We start from the raw sequence: 24,767 nt of genomic DNA, 5'->3' as shown, positions 1-24,767 counted from the left end.
ACTCAAATGGAAATGGATATGGTCTTCCGAAATAGGTTTAACCCAAAGCAATCAAGGGCAGGTGTCAGCTGGTGCTCCATTCAAAATCCAAGAAAGAAATACTTAGACTCCTTTAATCAGAGAAAAGATATCTTTTACTGGAAATCAAGTGGTAGCAACAAAAGAATTCTGAATCTGAGAATCTGAGAAAATGGGCATGTAAATCACATATACAAAGTAATGGCAACGTTCCCACCCCAATAGTTCAATTGGCTCATCCAATTAAAAGTTGTGTATATCATCATGTGGGCATCTCCAAGTGGTGATGAGGCTTCTGTCCGTTGACCTTGACATAGTTTGATAAAGGGTGGCAGCTGCGCATAGCATAGGATAGAAACCTAAGCAAGAATGTACCCCCCCCAGTTTATACAGTTCTGGTTTGTAACACCTCCAGCTCACTTCCCATAATCATTCTCCCCCCCCCGTTACTTATGACAGCCGAAAGATGCAAAGCAAAGGGAGAAAATCTTGAAGGCTGACATTCAGCCCTCCTAGAAAAGAGACGTTAGTCCTAAAAAAGATAAAAATAGAAGGTAATAGAAACTATACATGCAACAGTAACATACTAATTTTTTAGGGTTTATCAGGATATTTAATACAAAATGCCTTGATAAGTGTAGGAGCTCTAACATCCTTCTCATTCACCCACTCAGCCTGGGAAGGAGGAAAATGTTTCCAAGCAACCAAATACTGGAGTCGACCCCTTCGTTTTCGAGAATCCAAAATTCCTTTAACTTCAAAATGTTGTTCACCTTCAGTTAGCAATGGTACAGGGGGATCAACCTGAGTTGGTCTCAAGTCGGAGGTATGTTCAGGTTTTAATAAACTAACATGGAAAACAGGGTGGATCTGTCGAAGAGTTTTTGGTAATTTCAGTTGGACTGCCACAGGGTTCACAATTCGTTCAATTGAAAAAGGTCCAACATACTTAGGTCCAAGCTTTTTTGACTTTTGTGTGATCTGCAAATATCTGGTGGATAAAAAGACCTTGTCACCCACTTGATATGGTTTTTGTGGAGTTCTCTTTTTATCTGCAAATTTTTTATGAGCTTGATGAGCATCATCTAATGCTTTACGGGTAACCGGCCAGGTAAGCTGGAGCTGTGTTATCCATTCATCTAATGACTGAATGTTAGGTTTCTCCCGTGGAAGCTCAGGTATGGGTACAAAGTCTTGCCCCGAAGCCACTTTAAACGGAGTAAACCCAGTACTACTATGTGCCGAATTATTATATGCCACCTCAGCGAATGGCAGTAGGTCAGCCCAATTATCTTGCTGATAATTTATATAACATCGAACATATTGTTCCAATACTGAGTTAGTCCTCTCACAAGCCCCATTGGTTCGTGGGTGGTGGGCGGAGCTTAAGCCCTGGGCAGAGCCCAATAACTTCAGGAACTCCTTCCAAAAGTTTGAGGTAAACTGGACACCCCTGTCTGAGATTATGCATTCAGGAACCCCATGTAACCTGTAGATATGTAAAATAAAAAGTTTAGCCAACGTTTTTGCAGATGGGATTTTCGGACAAGGTATGAAATGTACCTGTTTGGAAAACAAATCAGTTACTACCCAAATAACTGTATTCCCCCCCACTTTCAGGTAATTCCACTATAAAATCCATAGAGATTTCCTTCCATGGAGCCGTTGGTCTAGCCACATTTTGTAGTAAGCCTGCTGGTTTACCAGGAGGCCATTTGGCTGAGGCACAGATAGGACAACTAGCTACATAAAAAATGTAGCTAGGCTTCTTGGACACGCTTTCATCATGTTTTCTATTTTCTCTTTGGATAGGCACTTTGCACACCACCATTCATACTATGTCACTAAAGGGAAGTACAGTACTGTAGTTTGGAATGTAAATTGACTTAGCAAAAGTTTATTATTTTTGTTTAACAATAATAAGAACTAAAGGATTTGATTTTTTTAAGGCCAGTTGGCAGAAATTAAAAGAGTTTAAGAGGAAACTGGTTGCAATTTTTTTTTAAAGCTATGACCTCAGCTCCAGTAATTCAAAAGAAAGTTTGGACTGATTAAACATTCTGAGGTACCTTCTCATTTAATTCCAAAAATGCCCTTGCCCTTTGGACTGTTACTTTCTGCAATTAGTTTCTGGTTAGTAGACTTAATGGTCTCATAAAAACAAAATACACTAAACTCTGTAAATCTGAAGTTTGTTTACTATTTTACTTGAGGAAAAAGCAGGAAACTAATAGTATTATGAATTTTGCCCTCCAAGATAAGGAGTTAATTTTAATTAAATTTTAATTAAATTTTAATATAATATTCTGAAGCAAAATCTTTTATATATTCTTCAGGTTTCCAACATAATGCTCATTACTTTAGAAAGTCCTGTGCTTTGGATATCATTGTGAGGCAAGACTGGATCAAGTTTTGTTTTTAACTGCAATGTGTTAGTTAAATAAGACACAATCTGCTGGGTTCACACCAGTGGTGGGATTCAAATTTTTTTTACTACCGGTTCTGTGGGCATGGCTTGGTCGGTGTGGCAGGGGAAGGAGACTGTAAAATCTCCAGTCAGAGGTGGTATTTGCTGGTTCTCCAAACTACTCAAAATTTCCGCTACCAGTTCTCAAGAACTGGTCAGAACCTGCTGAATACCACCACTAGTTCACACATCACATTAACAAAACAAAACCTAGTGTACTATGGCTTAGTACATTACATGAATCCAGTAAAGGCAAAACAATGCAGGCAAACTATAATAAGGAGATGTGAAAACCCAAATTGATGGAAGGAAAACAAAGTCAGCATGAGTGCCGAGTTTCTTGTATTTATATAAAAATGGTTGCATTCCTTAATCATTTATTGGACAGTTCCTTTGTAATGTGATTTTGACATTAAACTAAAAGCTATATAATTGTATTAATTTAACCTAGTCTAATAATCCATTTAAGCAGGGAAACAGTAAGCTTCAGAGGCATAAGAAATGCTGGAGATGTAAAACTGTACTTCAAGCTATGCCAGAATAAATCATAAACAAGTCTGCTCAACAGCTGATTTCAGTGCTTATATGGTATTCTTCAGGCACTATGTTCTTACTGTTTCAGAAAGACTGTCCTGCTATTTAATTACTAGACTGTTCATTACTAGGTTTTCTTAAAGTTAGATCTCATCGCAGATATGTCTCCCAACTAACACAACTATTGCTGTATTTTTTCTAAGACGAACTCATAATGACCGATGGAATGGAATGGAATACAATATTCTTTATTGGCCAAGTGTGATTGGACACACAAGGAATTTGTCTCTGTGCATGAGCTCTCAGTGTACATAAAATAAAGTAATATAATCACAATAACGATACCAATAAGAGAACGTACCAGAAAAAGATGAGAAGGATAACACGAATACAGCCACACTACATGGGTAAATACACACAGACATTAGACAGCACTGTGAGAATTAGGTGTTCAGAGTGATGGCATGAGGGGAAAAAACTGTCCCTGTGTTTAGTTGTTTTGGTATGCAATACCCTTAGTGGTATCCTGAGGGGAGGAGTTGAAACAGTTTATGTCCAGCATGTGAGGGGTATGTAGATATTTTCTCAGCCCTCTTTCTGATCTGTGCAGTATAGGTGAAACTCGAAAAATTAGAATATTGTGCAAAAATTCATTTATTTCAGTAAGGCAACTTAAAAAGCGAAACTAATATATGAGGTAGACTCATTACATTGCAAAGCAAGATAGTTCAAGCCATGATTTGTCATAATGGTGATGATTATGACTTACAGCTCATGAAAACCCCAAATCCACAATCTCAGAAAATTAGATTACATGCAATCAATAAAACAAGGATTGCAAATAGAACAATACTGCACTTCTGAAAAATCTAAGCATGCATACTCAGTACTTGGTTTGGGCCCCTTTTGCAGCAATTACTACCTCAATGCGGTGTGGTATGGAAGCTATTAGCCTGTGGCACTGCTGAGGTGTTATAGTAGACCAGGATGCTTCAATAGCGGCCTTCCGCTCTTCTGCATTGTTCGGTCTCATGTCTCTCATCTTTCTCTTGGCAATCCCCATAGATTCTCTATGGGGTTCAGGTCAGGCGAGTTTGCTGGCCAATCAAGCACAGTAATCCCATGGTCATTGGACCAGGTTTTGGTGCTTTTGGCAGTGTGGGCAGGTGCCAAGTCCTGCTGGAAAATGAAGTCAGCATCCCCATAAAGCTCGTCTGTGGAAGGAAGCTTGAAGTGCTCCAAAATCTCCTGGTAGACGGCTGCATTGACTCTGGACTTAATGAAGCACAGTGGACCAATACCAGCAGATGACATGGCTCCCCAAATCAACACAGACTGTGGAAACTTCACACTGGACTTCAAGCATCTGGCAATGTGTGCCTCTTCATTCTTCCTCCAGACTCTGGGTCCTTGGTTTCCAAATGAGATGCAAAAGTTGCTCTCATCAGAAAAAAGGACTTTGGACCACTGAGTAACAGACCAGTTCTGTTTTTCTTTAGCCCAGGTAAGATGCTTCTGACGCTGTTTGTTGTTCAGGAGTGGCTTGACAAGAGGAATACGACATTTGAAGCCCATGTCCAGGATCCGTCTGTGTATGGTGGCTCTTGATGCACTGACTCCAGCCTCAGTCCACTCCTTGTGAAAGTCCCCAACACTTTTGAAAGGCCTTTTCCTGACAATCCTCTCAAGGCTGCAGTCATCCCTGCTGCTTGTGCAACTTTTTCTTCCACACTTTTCCCTTCCACATAACTTTCTATTAATGTGCTTTGATACAGCACTTTGGGAACATGCAACTTCTTTTGCAATTACCTTTTGAGGCTTTTCCTTTTTATGGAGGGTTTTCTGCACAAATGTCAGGTCAGCAGTCTTTCCCATGATTGTGATTCCTACTGAACCTGAGGGTTCAGGAACCCTTTGCAGGTGTTATGGCTTAATTAGCTGATTAGAGTAGGACACTTTGAGCCTAGAATATTGAACCTTTTCACAATATTCTAATTTTCTGAGATTGTGGATTTGGGGTTTTCATGAGCCTGTAAGCCATAACCATCACAATTATGACAAATCACAGCTTGAACTATCTTGCTTTGCATGTAATGAGTCTATCTCATATATTAGGTTCACCTTTTAGGTTGCATTACTGAAATAAATGGACTTTTGCACGATATTCTAATTTTTCGAGTTTCACCTGTATATAGGTGTAAATATAAACATAAAATATAAACAAATATAAATAATATGTATAAAATAAATATAAAGGTGTAAATATATGTAAGTAAACATTCTACAGATGTAGAATGTAAAGAAGACCTCAGAATACCTAAAGAAAAGAGAGAACAAGAACACTTATAAAAGAATAGATACTCAGGACTGAGCAATAAATTAATGGAGACTGTGTTTTCAGCTAGCTAATGCAGCTTGTGTGTTGTAGCGATCTATTTGAAACAAGAGAGCCCAAAATTGTGCTTAATGAAGTATTGACTCTTTTCTTCTCACAGTTCTGTTTTCTTTTGATTTGTGGTTATGATTTACAGGTTACTATTTAGTCTAAATTGGATCTTTTCCTGCTTGATGAAATATATTTAACATTTTGAACTTCATTCTTCAGATATAATAAAATTGTAAGAATAGAATTTAATCACCACAGAAAATATAAGAATTTCTTTATAGAGTTCTTCACATCATTATTATTATCAACACAGACTGCTGGGACAGATAATCTTTGTTTTAGAAAGCTCCCTTGTTCTCAGTGCCAAACAGATTTCATTGGATTTCTATAAATGAAGCTGTGTTCCTATGCAAATTTGTTTTCCATGGAGATATTCATAGGCTGGCATGCAAAATTTATTTTCTGTGGAGATATCCATAGGCTGATATGATTAAGCTAAAGGCCAATCCTACCTTTTGCAATATTATTACAAAACCTGAAATCACTTATAACTTCAGAAGAACATATAGTTAAATGTATAATGATATCTCTCAGCTACAACACACTACAGTTTGCATTGACTGGCTTGTATTGTATTGCATTGGTCAGCTTCTACACCAAATAAAAAATGGTCAGAAATTTGATGTTGCCAGACATTTTGCAGCAGAAGAATATTCTGGTACTCTCTCCCAGACCTCCTGATAGCCAACTCTGAGATATTATGAAGTCTGATTTAATTGAGAAATAACTGAGATTGAATTTATCAGAACAATGAATAGTTTCTTATGAATTAAACAGAGATCAAATTTTCTTAATGTATTCTACTATTTTATTCTACTATTCTGTTCTATTCAAAGCAACTGTCTACACCACAAATTTATTAATGGGTACTATCTATAATTGTTAACTCTCCCTTTTTTTCTTTTAGTCTCTCATCCTAAGAACCTTCAAACTTTTTATTTCATTTATGTTATTTATATGCCATTGAATTCACAAGGATTCCTTTCTCAAGACTGCATCTGAAGATGTGACTGTGCTTATGCTGTAATAAATCTGCTATTCTTGAATGCACTACAAAGCTAGTTGGTTTTGCTTTCACAAAGCATTATGCTCTTCCACACAAAACGGAGATGTTAAAATGACTAATACTGTTACAAAGGTATCAGTATCCAACAGATCTTGAGAGTCATAAAATGATTAATAAGTTACACAAGATACACAGTTCATTCTCTTGGCTTTGGGTTGGAAAACCACAGTTTATAAGCTGAGAAAGGCAAGAGCTATCAATGTCCTCCTCAATTTGTTTTCAATCCACCATAAGACAAATTCTACCCATGTTTATCTGTTCCATGTCAAAAATGGTGTTTTCCAGTTTGTATCGGCTCAAGCAGTGCTGGCTGGATTATCACTACCACTTCACTTCCCTGCACATAAACTGAGTTCCAATTGGCTTCTGTCTACAATGATGGAAGGTCCCCCGCTCTGATCATTGCCCCTCATGGCCATTTTATTCCACTCTAGTGAACTGTCTGCATTCTGCAAGGGCAGCCAGCTCAGCCTCTATTAAGTCGCTCATTCTGTTTTGTTTTCCTGTTATTTTTCTGCTGGTATGTTGATCAGCAACCCCACAGCTGTTCTGGGCTGTTACCCGTTGTCATGGCAATTTTTCCACTGTGTCCTCAGTTGCCTACTGTTCAACTGGTTGCATTGCAAAGCAAGAGAAGGATCTCTGTGGCAACCAAGAACAGCCTAGAGCAACCATGGAGCGATTAGATCCTTGAATAGCTCACACCTCATCATTCCACTGAAGTAAATGCAAAAGAAAAATGAAGGGGAAAAAATGAGGTTTCGTGCCTGAAAAAGATTTACATCCATATGTATATTCAGAGTGCAGGTGGTGGGAGCAGCAAGGAGACTTCATTTCCTGTGAAAGGGAAGCCAGCCAAATTCCCTCCATGGATGAGAACAGGAAATGGTTTATTTGAGCATATATAGAACATGACTCCTTCTTTGTTCAGAAAATACTGCAAAGTCCACTATGCAATTTATGTGTGCATTTAAGCTTCACAGCTATTTCTTTTTTGTTTTAATTTGAAATATTCACTTATTAGAGATCCAGTCTATGCAGGTAATATATTATACATACTAATGTTGTTCAGTTTTAGAGTGCAGTGTTGATTAAATCGTATTAAACATTCAGAACGAAAACCTTGGGCACTGCGAGATATCACAGAATATATTGTTTTTCTTAGAGACAATGGCATTCTACTGTCCTTGGATCTTATTTGTGCTTGACAGATGGTGAAACTTTAGAGGGGGAAACTGGGGAAACTGAGCTAATGGGATGAGAGGACCAGTCAATGAAGGGGAACTACGCTCAGAAGAAAATGATTAGTGCCTGCTTTCTCAGCATCAGAGGGGTATCCACCAACCAAAACCCAAGCCAATCACCATCCAGATAAAATACTTGGCCAGCATTTTACCATTGCTAAGAAATCTGGACTGGAATTTCTTATGCCAGATTATGCAAACTGAGTTCAATCCTGTGACTTGTAATGCTGGCTTCCCAGCAATTCTGTTTGGGTTCAAACATCTTTTCCAAACATCCCAGAACTATTTCTGACACGAATAGCAATGTGTTCTCACCACCAATTACACCCCAACACTTAAATGAAATTAAACAACTATTAAATAAAACACTTGGGGAGGGGGAGAGGAGGAATGGAGAGAATGCTAATGTGTTTTAAAAAAAATAAAATATTTAATTTACTACTGTGGCCAAACATAATTTGTTCTGATGAAGATTTTTCCACATGGTTACCACTTGTCTGACACAAATGCAAAGCAAAATACTATTCAACAATAGAGTCGGAATTAGAGATGGGGTTGTTTCCAATATAAACATTTCAGTTTGGCATTCTCTATAAAACTGCACACTCATATTTTCCATTTACAGCAGGACTAACAATTTTTTAACTTAAAGGCATTCTTTCCCACAAAGTAAAAAAACACACAATTGCTCTCTGTATGTAATCTAGCAGAGAAATCACTGCTGCCCTAAAACAATTCTAGAGCTTAAATGTTTATAAAAAAGTATTGTACTACCTAGTGATAATCTTTGTGACATCTGTTATTCATTAGGGCTGTGCAGCATTTTGGATTTGGAATTAACAAAACAACTGTCTGGAATTCTTTAAAGCAGTTGTATCTTTTCTCAGAATTGTTTTCTCACAATTTACAAGATAAAAAAAATAGTAGCATGCCAGCTTTACTAAGCTAAACTAGCTGTGATGTGAAGTTAAATAAACTTAAAAAAAAGACAGATAGGTCCTTACAGAAATTTGCATAGTTAAAATAATAATAAACCTATATAAACCATAATCAGAACAAAATGTTTTAAAATGAATATATATAAGCTATGAAGGCTTTAAAAAATGATGAGTAGTCTGAAGGTAGAATATTCATTTGAGCACCTTGTATTTGCTCTGTGCTTTTCTAATCAATTGAAATCAATGATCCAGTAATAACTCCTGGGATTAAGCTTGAACTGATTGGTATCTTTTGCATTAAAGGCAGTAAAACCATTCTGCAGTATTTCCTTGCCTTCCATGCACCATTAAATTCTCTGATAATTAGTCTCTAAAAAGGAGAGTCTCCTTTAAGCTGAATTTGACTCTGATGACTTTATGATCACAATCCAGCAATAATATGGAAATGATTTTCCATTATTTTTACCCAAGATGGTCCTCTTTTTTTGCTTCCCATCTAACCTACAGTTATAGGATTTCCTGGTGATCTCCCATGCTTAGCATTTTGAGAATTAAGAGTGACTTGATGCTGCCTTAATTAGCTTCTTTTTCAATTCTCATCGATAAATGCCAGCTGAATTGTGCCTACATAGTTTATTTGTCTCTCGATTTTCTAGCTCCTTCTCTTGCAGTTCTATTTTTGCACTAACAACTTTTTGCTTTCTATTCTATTCCATGTTCCCCAGCCTGCTTTTAATCATCCATTATTTTCTGTCAGTGTATAAACCTAGATTCATACGTTGTGCTAAGCCATGTTGCAGTCTATTTGGTTTAGTTTACTTGACGAAGTCTCTACACTATCACCCTTTCCAACTGAGAATCGTTCAAAACACTCACTCACAAAGTTTCCATATTGTCCTAATCCATAGCCTTCAGATGCTCTCAGTTGTACATATGCTTATGAGCCTCGAGCACAAAGGACACTTCAGCCAATTATTTAATGCACTTTGTCAATCTGACTCTCTGCATGTTCTTGTTTTTTGTTAATTTTGAATGTCTTCCTAAATGCAGCAAGTCTTCATCTTCAAAGATAATTTGAAAGCATCATAATCAGCAGAACATCATAGTATGCACAGAGAAGCTGAAGCTTGGCAAGCTACCATTGTAATCTCTCCCCCCCTCCCCCCCAAAGCACAACTTTAAACAACTAAAGGCAACTTAAGATGTTGCATGGAATATGAATTGGGGATGAGATACAGTCAATACCATGAAGACATAATGTATGGAAGAAGTTGGGGCACATTTATGCTGTGGTTAAATGTAAGTGGGGAAATGTCCCTAATCAATATTTCAACTGAGAGAATACCAATCAATTATCTCTTTACCATCTGTTATTAAAATAGAAGTTAAAAAAAGTATTTATATCAATATCTCATATAAACCGATCAAATATTCGTCCACATGTATTTGTGGATATTCATCTGGCAGTATAGAAAGTAGTCCTCTTGATAGGCTGTTATCAGTGTGGTTGAAAAAGATCAGTTTTAAAAACTATTCATAAATGCACTGAGAAACTTCAGAAGCATTTATGGAATTTCTCAATCATCCAGGTCATGGCTGTCCCAAAGGTGCTTTTCAAAAGGCAACTGGACTTTCTTGGTGACTTGATAACAAACAACTGGACCAAGAAAGTCCAGTTACCTTTTGAAATATACCTTTGGGACTCCAAAGCATTTGGTTCATTACTGTATGGTATCAGATACATAATGCAGAATAAAGAATTGACTTAAATAATTTATTTTTAACTTCATAATTGGCTAGCATAATTTTGTAAATTAGCATTCTTGTGCTTCCCAGAGAATGAATATGATTAAACACGTAACACTGCAAAGTCATCATATTCATTTTGTAATCTCTGATTGTTTATAAGGGGAAAAAAAGGCCTAATTGGATTGAGATAGAGAACTAATACAAAACAACACAAATTTGGGAAACAATAGTTATCAATAGCAATAGAAGATTTCAGTAGTAGTCATTCTCAGGACAACATTTTAACTATTTTTTACTCCCAAAACAAAATCAGAAGAATATTTGATTCAAAATTATTTTTAATACAGATATTTAATGTTGTTCAGCTACTTTTCAGAATGTATGGATAATATTAAGGATTAACGTTACAAGTTTTTGCCATTTACTTGTCAGATAAATAATATTAGCATTGCACATATTTGTATAAAAGAACTCAGTAAAAACACAATTATAGTTATGGGATAAAGCTATTTAGGTCACGCAGTTGGGTTTGCTAATTTTGTTTTCTTCTCAGTTTCCCATGATTTAAGACGCTTAACGCTGGCAGATTAAATTTTAGCAGCTGATTTCCACTTAAAACTTTGACAAACTACAACCTCAAACATCTGTAGTGTAATTTCCAATCCATATAAAGCTGTTTTTTTTAGAAAATGACTAAGGCTGACTTAGAAAACCAATGCCAGTAATTCATGGCAACCTGAATTATTTTTGTATTGAAATGATTTTAGAAGATCTCACTCAATATATTCTAGGCATTGTAATTCATGAAAGTGTATATGCAAATAAATGGAGTAGTCTTTAAAGTGCCACAAAAATAATTGGTTTTACTGCAAAATGTTAACATGGCTATCCAGGTTGATTATGTTTTAAATCTACCCCTTAAGGTAGTGCCAAAGTAATGGTAGGCTTTTTGTACAGATGTCAAGTGATCTGCAAATATACCACTGACATGCTTTGGTGACATATAACCAGGGCTGTCTTAACACCCTGATGAGCACTTGCCCGTGGGCCCCATGAGCACAGGGGCCCCAATACTAATCTGTGTATGTTAACCCTTCAATGCACCTTGTATCATACAAGTATATTATACATATATTATGCAAATATGTTTAATTTTATTGATCATTTACATTTTTATTCCTGTGAGTAGTTGTCGTAGGGGCCCCAGTACACTGCTTTGCCCAGGGCCCAAAATGCTGATAAGACAGCCCTGCATACAACCCATGGTTTCCATGCAGGGCTACTGCAAAACCTTTTATCATTTGAGCAGCACTACCAGTTCTGCCAATAGTACCCAAAAAGTGTAACCAATATATTATAGTCATATATGTCTAGGCCTCATGTTACCCTAAAACAGTGCTTCTCAGCAACATTATAGTTACAAAGATAGAAGAAAACCTGATTAAAGAGTTCAGTGGGATGTGATTACCACATGAAAGCCTAACAGATCAAGGTTTCTAATCAGTCTCACTTTTTACGTCCCAGATTGATTGCTGAATAAAGCACATGAATCAGACCTTCAAAAATTGTCCTCTTCCTGGGGCTGAAAGAGAGTTGATTGGCCTAAAGTTACCAGTCTGACTTTCCCTCTTAAGCAACACTAGAGTTTACAGTCTCCTGGTTAGTAGCATAATGTCTTTATACCAAACTGGATCTTATTTGCATATAGAAAAGTGGTTAAAACATCTACAGGTGTTTAATAATCTTTTTGAACTGTTTTATAGTAGACAACCCAGAAAAATGATAGGCATCCAAAAGGTCTAAACAAAACAAAGGATGTGATTGAATGTATATTTGCCCAGAGAGTGAAGTTATATGCAATTAGTTCAGGCAAATTTACTAATAGCTAACCAGAAAAAGAAGCTCAAAGAGCTAGAGAAAATAAGTTGAGTTGGGGGTTTGATATTATTGCTGTTGCCCTGTCTAAAATGTAAATTGCAGGCAAAATGGCAAGGTCCACGCAGGGTAATGAAAAAGATGGGACCTGTTCGCTACAGGATAAAAACATGATCTACCATATATATCTACTACAAAAGAGTCATTGCAAAAACAACCCTATCCCATACTTTATTAGAACAAATGAAATTGGGAATGCACCTACTAGCCCAAGTTTGTTGATGTTTGGACAGGCAAAAGAAGATGGCATAATTGAGAAAGAACCCTGTGCATTAAGATGTGCAGAAGAATCCTTTAAACTGTACTGATGAGGATGAGAATTCACAGTGGACCATAAATTGTTAATGTTAGAAAGAATGAAAGGTAGTGTGTGTTAGTTCTTGGCTTAAATTCATTTTCAACCCCACAGTTTGAATGCTCTGGCTTTTTGAGATAAATTCCAGCCTTCTTTATGGAAATCACCCTAAGTAGTATGGTCTTTTACCATACCACTAAGGATTTTTGACCTTTTGACACTGATCTGAATGAGTTTTAACAGGCCAAATTATTCTTTAAGCAATGTGTCAGCAATACTGACCTTCACAATGATTTTAGTCGGGCTTTACTTTTTCCCAGCTGGATCAGGAAAAAAAAAGATTGTAGCTGCTCATTATTAAATACATAACCAAAACACCAAAGGATCTTTATACTGGTTCATTAGTGCCCTTCTATCTCTTCATTCTTAAAGAACCATGCCTCTCCCTATATGGTGAGTGAGAAATTGAAACTGTGGGTAATGTCCTCGAAACTGCCTCTTTTATAGATATATTCAGACTATTATATATTTCCCCAATCAGAATATGATATTTAAGCAGGACTAAGGATAACCATTGCAGCCTCATATTAATTGATCTGGAATTAGTGATCTCAGATGGTGTAGCCAGGTTTTGTATACTAGTTACAATACAACATAAATGAGTCCTTCTAGAGGGCTGAGTATAGTTTTGTGTCAGAATTGAACAGATTTGTTCTCCTATATGCAGGCATGATATTCTTCCGATTAAAATCGGAATTCCGATCTTTTTGGAAATCGCCCCTCCTTTGCCCCCACCCTTCTTCTCCTCCTTCCCCTCCCTCGGAGGCCCCGAGTCAGGAGTTGCTGGCACGGCTCCGTGCGGCTCCAGTCCGCGTTGCCTCAGGAAGGGAAAGGCAAAAGGAAGAGCCGCGGCGGCTTTGCAATGGCAGCAGCGGCTCCTGGTTTTGCCTTTCCTTCCCGAGGCAACGCGGGACTGGAGCCGCGTGAGCTGCGCCAGCGGTAGCAACTCCTGACAGCCCCAGCCGGATACCTGAGCGGAGCCCGGGTGGTGTGAGCGGAGGCCGCTGAGCGGCAGGAAAAGGGAGCTGGGCCAGCCACAGACCAGCCTCCGTGCAACACGCCGCCGCCTGGCCCTGGCGAGGAAAGCAGCGGGCGCTCCCGGGCGTGCGGCGGGGGTCTCTTTGGCCGGCCCCGATTTTTTTTCCAGAGCGGAATATCATGCCTGTATATGTTTGTTACATTATGCTTCAATTTTGATGTATCTGCTTTAGTGTTAGTTTATTTTTAATTTTCTTTGGTCTAAAATTGCAATAAACTAAACAATGGCTGAATTGATGAGTAGGTGAAGGAATAGAGTATGTTACAGAAGAAGTTTATGTATTGGAGCTTGGAGCATATAAATCTGTCCAAAGAGAAACAAGGGAAATTGTAATACAGAAACAGAATGACAGGAAAAAGACAGAATCATGGTGGGACTGACAGAAAGAGTCAGAGTCAGCTGAGGTTTAAGAACTATATGTGAAGAAATGAATTACAATCTTAAGTGGTCTTTTTACTTTCAAAAAACTCACCCAACTGGAATCTCCTGAGAATGAGAAACACATCTCCTATAGAGTGAGCTGGTAGGCTAAGAAAACACTGTTTAAAGAACTGTGAAAGTGGAAGCTTTTTAGAGAGCAGGAAAAAGAACTTTACAGCCCTGAAAAGGGCAAAGGCAGAAATACAAGCAAAGCTTGTGTGTTATTTCAACTCAGATCACCAAGCTGAGAGAATTTCCTGAAAGACTCTGCAGATTACTTAATATGCATATAGGAAAATAACTAAGTCTGGGATGTTCAACCTTGGCAACTTTAAGACATGTGGACTTCAACTTCCAGAATTCCCATGCTGTCTGGAGAATTCTGGAAGTTGAAGTCTACAAGTCTTAAGGTTGCCAAGGTTGGACACCCCTGATCTAGGTCATAAACTGAGTTAGGATTAAGATTATTCTAGTTCACTGCTGAGATAGAGCAGTGTTAAAAGTCTGACAAGCACTTTCTGAGCACTTGTTTTAGCCATCTCCTATACCCCATAATTCTACTTTATTGCTGTTGTGCAGAAGAGCACTGAGAATTAAATGAGAAATGCCATCCAACTGGGGCAATCTCCCACCAGCTAATTGTTCTTTGCAATGATCCCTTAATAATATATATTATATATATTATACCAACCTATATTAAAAAGCTTTCTCTCCCTTACAAGTCAAAAATTAGAATAAATTTCATCCAGTGAGGAAGGAAAATAATAGAATTTCCTGTTGTAGCTGACAACCTGGTCTTCTTGAATGTTATGTTCTCTAATTTCTTTTGATTCATTCCATGAGTTATGGCCAATGCCAAAATCTGGACATCTCTTTTCCTTGTTCTTTAAGGCTTGCTTTCCCTAACCTATTTAATCCTGTGCTCCCGAAGCAAATATTGGATCCTATTTCTTGGCTCATTTCTGAAGTGCTGCCTATGATCAGTTTTGCAACCTGGAATTTGCAATGACACTCTTGAGGCCTGTGGGAGACCTATAAGTGGTGCCTTCAAAATGGCCATTCTGAACTGATCAGCAGTGGGCTGTGTAGAAATGTGAGAAGCAAAATCAGCCTCTCTTAAGTCCCAGACAATGAATTCCCACTTTGGCTTCATCTTGTGAGAGGTAGAGGTGCTACAAAAGGTCATGGGTACTTTTGGTTGAATTATGTATAACAAATTAGTAGTATCAGAACAGCTCATTCATTCACTTCTATATGCTTCACCCTTACCATTATATGGATACTATCTTTCAGATTTGCTCACTTTTATAGCTTTTCTTTTCTTAAGCACATTTAAAACTGTTTTCCTTCACTATTTACCTTTAATTAACAATTCCCATACTGAAAAGACACACAAAGGGTGAAAACATATAAAACTGATGAACATTAAAAATCAGGTTTCTTAATATTTAACTTCTTTGCAAGCCTTTGTCATACAGGACAAGGCTGCTGTTTCAGCACAATCAAAAACCCAATAAAACTGAGCAAAGGGAAATATATATTACTTCTAGCATGTCATGTTTCAGACTAATCCCATTTCCACCGTAGGTTGTCTACATTCAAAGAATTTGTAGGAAAAATTCTGCAGAGCATTTGTTTGGCAGGATTAAATACCATAACAGCCAGTATATGTGTTTCAGCATGCTTTCCTCACTCTATCATGTTTCGTTGTTCTAGTGGGTTGTTTGTTTTCTTCTTTAGATGCTGCATTCCACCTTGGAACATTTTGTGAACTGATTATGTTTTATATTCTCATAAAACCAATTTTTCTAAGATCTGGCACCACTGAGCCTGACTAATGGTCATTGTCTATTTAGGAGAGGAAGAGGATTTGAACTAGGAAATAAATCAAGAACGTAATTGGGAGGCTTACTCTGATTTCCAGGCCTAAAAACTGGCCTGATTCATATGGAAATTTTTTTTAATTAAAAATAGTTTTGCCCTATAAGAAACAATATATCTATTTAGAACTATATTTAATATTTATAAACTATAAATTTATAAAAATGATTATATTTAATATTTATAAATCATATATTTATAGTTAATATTTATAAATCAAGTATTTATTTGATTTATTTATTTATATTTGATTTATATGTAAACATATTCATGTAGCTTTACCATCCTGTTCACTCACTTTTGTCTGGTTTCCCGTCTGTTATACTGGATTTAGCTTACCTTTTATTTACCCACAGATGTTTACCTGCTCTCTCTTTCTAGTAACCAGCTTTTCAGTCAAAAGAGCATAACATTTTTGAAGATAGGCCACACTCTCTCAGGGTTAAAGTTATATAATTTTTAGTAGATTGGACCAAGTGAAGACAAAATAGAAGTGAGTATGAATATCTGTCTCCAAATTCATTTAAAAAAAAATTAAATTGGTATGAAAACAGGTGACTAGGCATTTGTTGCATTTCAAAACCCAAGGAGATGGTGGGTGCAATTATACAAAGCCCTGGCACTTTGTACATATCCTCATACCTACCCTTTGAGAATAACCCCTACCTCTGAACTCCCCTGAATGCAGGGTGATAAATGTTTGTAGAAGATTGCCCATACAAGTCAGAGCCTACTGCTGGCTGCCTGCAATTCGGCAGTTCAAATCTCACCAGGCTCAAGGTTGACTCAGCCTTCCCTCCTTCTGAGGTGGATAAAATCAGGACCTAGATTGTTGGGGGCCATATGCTGACTCTCTAAACCACTTAGAGAGGACTGTAAAGCACTGTGAAGCGGTACATAAGTCTAAGTGCTATTGCTATTGCTGCCATACATTTCCTTACTACTTCCCTTTGATCCCAGTCCACCCAGTTCGCCAGCACAAGAGGACAGAGCTGGTACATAAGAGGAGACTTGCGGTGCTTGTTCAAGGAGCAGATAGCATCTGTGGCTGGTGCGTCTCTGTGTGTGTGTGTGTGTTGCACAGATAGATCTTAGGCGCTAATGGTGAACCAAGACAAGAGGCTTTGTTTATAGTCACTAATCCCTTGGTTACTTCTTGGTTGGATTATTGCAATATGCTCTATGTGGGATTGACTTTGAAGATCAGTGATCCAGAATATGCCAGCTTGCTGCAATACTGGGCATCTCTCAATTTGTCAATGTAAGACCATTGTTGTGCAAACTGTACTGGTTTCCATTTTCATTCTGGGTATAATTCAAGGTACTGGTTACCTCCTTAAAAGTCTACATGGCACAGAGCCAGGTTGTTTGGGACTGCCTCTCCCTGAGAATTCTCCCTGAGAATTTCTGTTGATTTCACCAAATTGGATTGAACAGGCAGGATCCAGGTCCCTTCCTTTAAACCAAAGGTTTCCAAACTTGGCAACTTTAAGACTTGTGGACTTCAACTCCCAGAATTCAGTCCCCTGCTTTAAATGTTGCTTTTAGTGTGGACATAGAAAGCATGCCTTTTTTGTAGCAGTCCCTCCCCAGTGGGTCACCTTCTTCTTGAGATCTGACAGGTCCCCACTCTCTCAACCTTCTGGATAGCCAAAAAGAACCCCCCCCCAAGTGTTGGGATAGTAAAGTTGGAATATGGAAATTGCATAGATGAATAGATATATATGATATTTTGTTTTACTGTTTATGATTTTATCATCATTATTAGTCACCAGAGTTGCATGTCACATGATGGCTGAGCATATAAATAAATAAAATAATAAAATAGATAGAAGCTACTATAACACTTGTTCATCACACCTAGATAGAGAAGAAAAAGGGAAAGCAAGAAAAAGAAAATGCAGAGTGAACAAAATTCTAATTTCACTTTGCTAGGACGTGAGTCCTGCTGAGGTAGGAATCCAATGACACCAAAATAATGCAATGTACATTATGATATCACAATGATGTATCTTCTTTTCTATATCCTCTGCAAATGCTTATATGCTAAGTGTTTTGTCCAACAATGCCACCTCTGATACAAGCCATGACTGATAAGGTTAGCTTTGGATGCAACTGTAATGTTTCCAGTTCAATACTATTATTAACTAATAGGATACATTTTTAGTACTAAAGAATAATTTACCAGCTAGAGCAGACTCAAAAACTCAAAGAAGTAAATGCAGTATAATGCAGCGAGCCATGTGCAGATCCGTACATTGGGGGAAATGAAACAAGCATTTCATAAATGCATGGCATAACATAGGAGAACAAATACACCAGGACTAGATTCAGCAGTCCATCTGCATTTAAAAGACAAAGGCCACTCTTTTGAAGACAACAAAATCCATATTTTGGACAGAGAGGATGGCTGGTTTGAAAGAGGGCTAAATAGGCCATCTATGTCAAAATTGAACAGCCCTATCTCAACAGCGGGGGCAGGAAAATGACATCATCTCTCTCCAATCTACAACACAGTCCTTTCAACAGTTCCAAGATGGCTCCACACCCATTTGCACCACCCAGATGACCCTGATGATACAGATAAACCTCCAAGTAGCCTCAATGACTCTTTAAAAGAATGCAAATGACCAGCAGTCTGCAAGGAATATAAATCCTTCCATTCCCCACCATCCAGTCAGAGCTGAAGAAGCTTCTTGGATGGAAGTGAAATATCTTCAAAAAACAAACAAACAAACGAGAAAGTCCAGTTGCCTCTTGAAAAAGCACCTTTGGGACAACCATGATGTGGATGACTGAAAATCTCTATAGACATTCAAAGAAGTAGTGCAACATTGGAAGATGTGGAGAGATCTGTCCCATAGAATCACCAAGAGTTGGATACAGCTGAATGGATAATAACACCATCATCATCATCATTGGGTAATCTACTGATAAACTAATTATATGAGTTCATGAATGTGTAGAATGAACTTTATTTACCCATTGATGCTAGATCATCCAAGAGTTTTGCCAGGTTATTAAAGTTGAAGAACTATCAGGATGAAAGGAAACAAGTCTGGACCAAAGGATAACCCAGAGGAAATGATTCAGAACCAATCAGATAATGAAATTAAGGAATGATTTAAAAAACTACAGAAATATGCTAAATATATAACTCTTGAGTAGCTCACAATATATTATCATAAAAAAGCCAATACAAATCAAAACTAAAGGTTCCCCTCGCACATACATGCTAGTCGTTTCCAGCTCTAGGGGCCAGTGCTCATCTCCATTACAAAGCCGAAGAGCCAGCACTGTCTGAAGATGTCTCCGTCATCATGTGGCCAGCACGACTAAATGCCGAAGGCGCACGGAATACTGTTACCTTCCCACCAAAGTACTCCCTATTTTTCTACTTGCATTTTTACATGCTTTTGAACTGCTAGGTTAGCAGAAGCTGGGACAAGTAATGGGAGCTCACTCCATTACGTGGTGCTAGCAGTGGTGGGATTCAATTTTTTTTACTACCGGTTCTGTGGGTGTGGCTTGATGGGCGTGGCAGGGGATGGATACTGTAAAATCTCCAGTCAGAGGTGGTATTTGCTGGTTCTCTGAACTACTCAAAATTTCCACTACTGGTTTTCCAGAACTGGTCAGAACCTGCTGAACACACCTCTGGGTGCTAGGGATTCGAACTGCCAAACTGACGACCTTTCTGATCAACACTGAGCCACCACATCCTTCGATATACACTCTATATCACTATATACAGACATAAAGAAAAATAAGGAAGATGCATCCAACAAAAGATCCACCTCAATCCAAGGCCTGGAAAAATAACCAAGTCTTCAAGGCTTTACTAAATGCTATCAGGGTGAAGGCCACATGGATTTTACATTCTAAAGAACAGGCTCTATGACAGACGGAAACCTTGGGAAACAGTCAGTCCCTCAACTAACCTGGTTCCACCCCATGTAGGGCTTTATAAGTAATAACTAGAACTTTGAATTGCATCCAGAAGAATACTAGCAACCAGTGCAGCTTGCAGAGGCAGAAGTGTTATGTGACCGTCATCCTGCACACTGTTTTCTAGACCAGTTGAGGCTTCAGAATAGTTTTTAAAGGCAGCCCCATGTAGAGCACATTGCAGTAGTCAAGCATCAAAGTAAGTAGGGCACAAGTGTCTGTTTGAAAGGCTTCTACAAAGTCACACAACTAATGCATTGGTGGAGCTGTGCAAATTCCCTCCCCCCTTGGTCAAAGTTGCCACCTTCCTTTTGAGCAGGAGTCATCAGTTCAGGAGGACCCCCAGATTCCCTGTCATTCAGCAATGACAATGGCCTTGCATTGGGTCTGATAATTGTTGAGGATATAACTGCATCATAATTCTTTCTAAGTCATTCCACCATAGTCACTAATAACATTTGTACTATAAATTCAAATTGAGAGCATTGGGCTGGAAACCAAAAGACGGTGAGTTCTAGTTCTCTCTTAGGTACAAACCCAGCAGGCCAGTCACTCCCTCCCAGCTTTAGGAAGAAGGCAATGGCAAGACATTTCTAAAAACATAGCAGAGAAAACTGTAGATATTTCTTTGTGTAATTAGCATGAATCAAGACTGATTCAAAGGCACCTAAATAAGTTAAAATATATGTCTAAAAATCCAATTAGTAACTGGAAAAGTTTCTGTGCACAGCATACTTTGTGAAGACATTGCTATATATGTTAAACATTAATAGGATGCATGTATACAGTTAATAATAATTAAAAACACAAATTAGAACCAAATTTCCATTGAAACTAGAGAAATATGTATGCTTAAAATTCCCTATGGAAATAATAATTCCTTCTGCTTAGACTGCATCTTTATTCTTCCTTACCCATAATATTAAGAGCTTGCCTATACTGTACAGAGATGTGGATATTAACTTGGCCCAGATTTAATTTCCAACTAAAGCAGTGCCTGGTGCTGACAGAAAAATATTTGCTTGGCTGCAGTTCCTTAAAAGTAAACATTAGTGGTAAAGCCTAACCCAATGTAAAAATGTGCAGGGATGGGAAACCCAAATTAATCTTATGCATCCATTTAGGGGATTTTTGTGAGCTAAGATGTTCAGGTCTTTCTATTTCTACCTCACCCAGCCAATCAAGCAGTAAATCTAGTAATCCTGGGGCAAAGAAGTTAGGCATAAGTTTTGGCCTTTGATTTTTGATTGGGTCACTGTCCCACCTATTCTCTTATGAGTATTCTTTTATTAATGGTTGCCAGAGCAGAAAAGCAGGATAAAAAGGAATAAATAAAATGTATTTTTTTCTGATAATGCATACTAATAAATTTGAGCTATTGTATATCGCAAACAGCATTCATCCAAAGCAGATACTTTACTCAATAAAGAATAAGGTATCCCACTTTCAATGGCTATCAGCAAATACTAACAAATGTATGAAATTTGCATGGGGGGGGGGGGCAATACTTATAGCAATGCTTCTATTTAATACAATCTTAAGTAGGAGTTCCTGTTCAACTACTTGTCTGATTTGAGAGGTCCTTTCCACCCCTCCCTGAACATGAGTATTGAGGATTTCACAAGAATTTCTTATTCATTCAAACTGTGGAAGAATACTACAATGACAACAATAATATATAAATTCTCTATTTGCTAAATACTGGCTCACAAAAAGTTGAGCTGCAAACCAGGATGTTCAATTTAAAATCTGCTATACATTTATCTGTTAAATTTAGTAATAATAGTTAATGAAGCAATGCTTCAATCCTGGGAACTCGTTCTGGGCTATGCTCTGCACACTTTCTAGGTTATTGTCCAAAAATCTCTTCTTTCCCATGACCTCTCTGTCTTAACAGAATATCACTTTTACAGGATATAGTTTCTCCCACCCAAGTCAAGTTGTGTTTTCCCCTCCCACCTCAGCTATGAATTACACTTAAACCAAAATCAATCAATGACAAGTATCCAAGATGGAAATAAAACCTAATACATTATCATTGTCTCATATATTTTACATCTTGAGTAAATATATTTTTGTATCATTAAAGTACACTGATGTCCTTATTTTCTTATATATAGAACATTCTTTTGCAGATGGTCTTCAGCCATTTATTTTGTAAAGCTTGAGTGTTACAATTGAACACAGTTGTGTACTTAGAACACAATTGTTATGACACAAGTCCTGAACTCTGTGGCAATAACTTCCAAACAAGCAAGTGAAGTATTGATGAGGTTGCACACCTTCCTCTATTCCAGGGGTGTCAAACTCATAGCCTGCAGACCAGATGTGTCACACACTGGCCACGCTCACCCCTATTTTAGTGAAGTGGAAAAAAGTTGCAATACATCATGTGATGACAATGTGATACTGTGAGTTTGACACCCCTGTTCTATATGTAAAACAAAGCTATAAGCTAAAGTTCAGCACCATACTACAGTTCTGACTACTACTCAGTAAGATGTATAACTACTTCTGACCTTATTCTTCCAAATTGGGAGAATAGACCCACGTGATAAAATTGTAGCACCTTCATACAAAGCCTTGTTTTCACTGGTTTTCCTAATTTGTATTTAAGGAGCATGCAGTCCTGTACTCACATCCTTTTCATGTGCAAAGTGCTTCCTTTTATACCACAGTAGAATTGAGGAGTATTCTATGGACAAAACTGGAGCCCTTGATTCTAAGGGAATTTTGAAAGGTTAATCACATGGTGATGCCAACTATAATAAAGATTTTGGCTGTGGAAAACAAGAATATTATGGCAATCAAGAAATGCTCAAGTTAAAACCAGAAAAATAGATTTTTTTCTCATAAGAATACTTATTTTCTCATTAAACAGTATAACTTTTAGATGCCCATTGACTCAAACAGATCAGTGTAGGATCATGAGACTGTGTGTTCACACTGAAATGAATGGGATGGACTGTACATTCATGCAACTAAATAAATCCTTCCTGTCAAAGACAGTGAAATCACCAGATTTTGTTATTTAACCTATTTTTCTCTTTCCTGACAAACCAATAACTCTTTCTTCAAATCTTCCTGGAATTCCAGAGGCCTTACAATCTCAACACAAGTACAAAAATTTCTTTCAAAGGGAAGATGGTACTATAAGTTAGTTTACTTGAAACTCTTTGGTAGGCCAAGTTATTGTTTTTTTCCTGAAAACCCAAGCAAGCTACCCTGATGTTGTAGTACTGCACCAGAAGATGCACTTTGGAATTTGAAAGGAAATCTTTTCTAGCAGCATTTTAAAAGCCTTACAATCTTCCTAGCCCCACACTTATGCTTTCAAATGGAGGGCATTTGTATTACCTGTTTGAAGTCTTAAACAAATATGAGAGAAAGCATACAAAAGAGGAGAAAGGTCAACAGACAGGAGAATGACTGTACCTCAGCAAAATGCGACCAGCTCGCAAAAGCTACAGCTTGTTGCTGCCCTCTGAGAAGGCTATTGTCTTGGCTACCATGGGCTGAGCTCTCCTCAGTGTCAAAATGAAAAGCGTTGTCCTCCGCCGAAGCTGAGCATAAACATCCCAGGAAGGAGAATATAGGAAAAAGCAGGGTCCAGGCCAAGATCAAAGCCATCTCCTCCCCTCACATTCAGCAGGGATCTTTCAGCTTCTTGCTTTTTTGCTTCTGCTTGAATTGCCTCCTGGCCCACTTGGTTGAGTGGCGCCTCGGTTATTTTAAGTATCAGCTTCCAGATGTGGGACTTCTAAGTCAATTTGCAACAGTTCCTTCTCAGAAGAGTGCCTTTGCTTTCTTTCTCACTGTCTTTCGGAGTCTGGAGTTCCTCTTTCTCCCTGGAGGCTCTGGCTGAATAACATACAGATGGGCAGTGCTTAACAGAGAGTGTCAAAATGCAGATTGTATTCCAGGAAAGCAGCCTGCGCTGCCACCTTATCTCTCCTCAGTCAGGATACAGGCTGAGTCTGGATTCAAAGCTCTGGCTTCCGCCAACTTTTTCAGGATCGTCATTCCCCCTTTCCCTTCCAGCTTGAGAGCCACCCACGCAGCATTCAAGTCAGACCTCCCCACGCTTCCTCTTACATCCCCTACTCGAAACTTATTAAGACCTTGCTGATGATGGCTAACTTTCAGGATATTTTTCAAAGTATCACAGGCATGGAAAACTTGAGAAGGGTAGACCCACAGTCAGAAGGATGGTACGGAGATATCTTTTTCTTTTTGTCATTTCAAACTTCAAGATGAAATCAGGTACCCAGGAAGTCCTAGCCACGGGATCTTTGCTAGAAAATGGGCATCTTAATATTCTTTATTAGATTCTCCTTTCCCCCATTTCTTCTCATCAAATCTGTTTGCTGAAAAAAAAAAATTCATTCAGTACCAATTTAGAAAAATGGCTTCATTATGCGATTGCATGAACTTTTATTTACAAAGACCAACTTGTTTTCCTTTTCAAGAGATGCTTTGTGAAGTGGCTGAAACAAGGCTGGTAGTGTGTAAAATTCTGCCAAGTAATTGACTAGGAATGGCCTCTCTATTTCTAGACTAAGCCCCTTAGATCATGACATCATTTTAAAGCATTCTATAGTTTCCAAGACTCGTAGCAGACTGGCACCATTTCCATTAAAATGGCATTATTTACCTAGGACTCTCTCTGTCTTGGTGCCTGCCACCCCCCAAGTCTTTCTCCTTGTACCCAAGCAATTAGCCTTGTC

General features: G+C 38.1%; 1 protein-coding gene across 1 annotated transcript in view; it reads right to left on the bottom strand.

The window, feature by feature from the left end:
* The window catches only part of LAMA4 (laminin subunit alpha 4), a 116,358-nt gene extending 91,998 nt beyond the window's left edge, over nt 1-24,360 (bottom strand). The window contains exon 1 of the mRNA XM_087973282.1: nt 23,476-24,360. Coding sequence (XP_087829408.1) covers nt 23,476-23,670 — 195 coding nt within the window. The 5' untranslated portion in view covers nt 23,671-24,360. The remainder of the gene's footprint in view (nt 1-23,475) is intronic.
* Nucleotides 24,361-24,767: the final 407 nt, after the last annotated feature.

Source organism: Notechis scutatus, chromosome 1, assembly GCF_049901735.1.
Source record: "Notechis scutatus isolate UNSWTSFEM ecotype Mainland chromosome 1, rNotScu1.2, whole genome shotgun sequence".
NCBI lineage: Eukaryota > Metazoa > Chordata > Lepidosauria > Squamata > Elapidae > Notechis > Notechis scutatus.
Note: the sequence above shows the minus strand (reverse complement) of the source record. Positions and strands in the feature narration are given on the sequence as shown.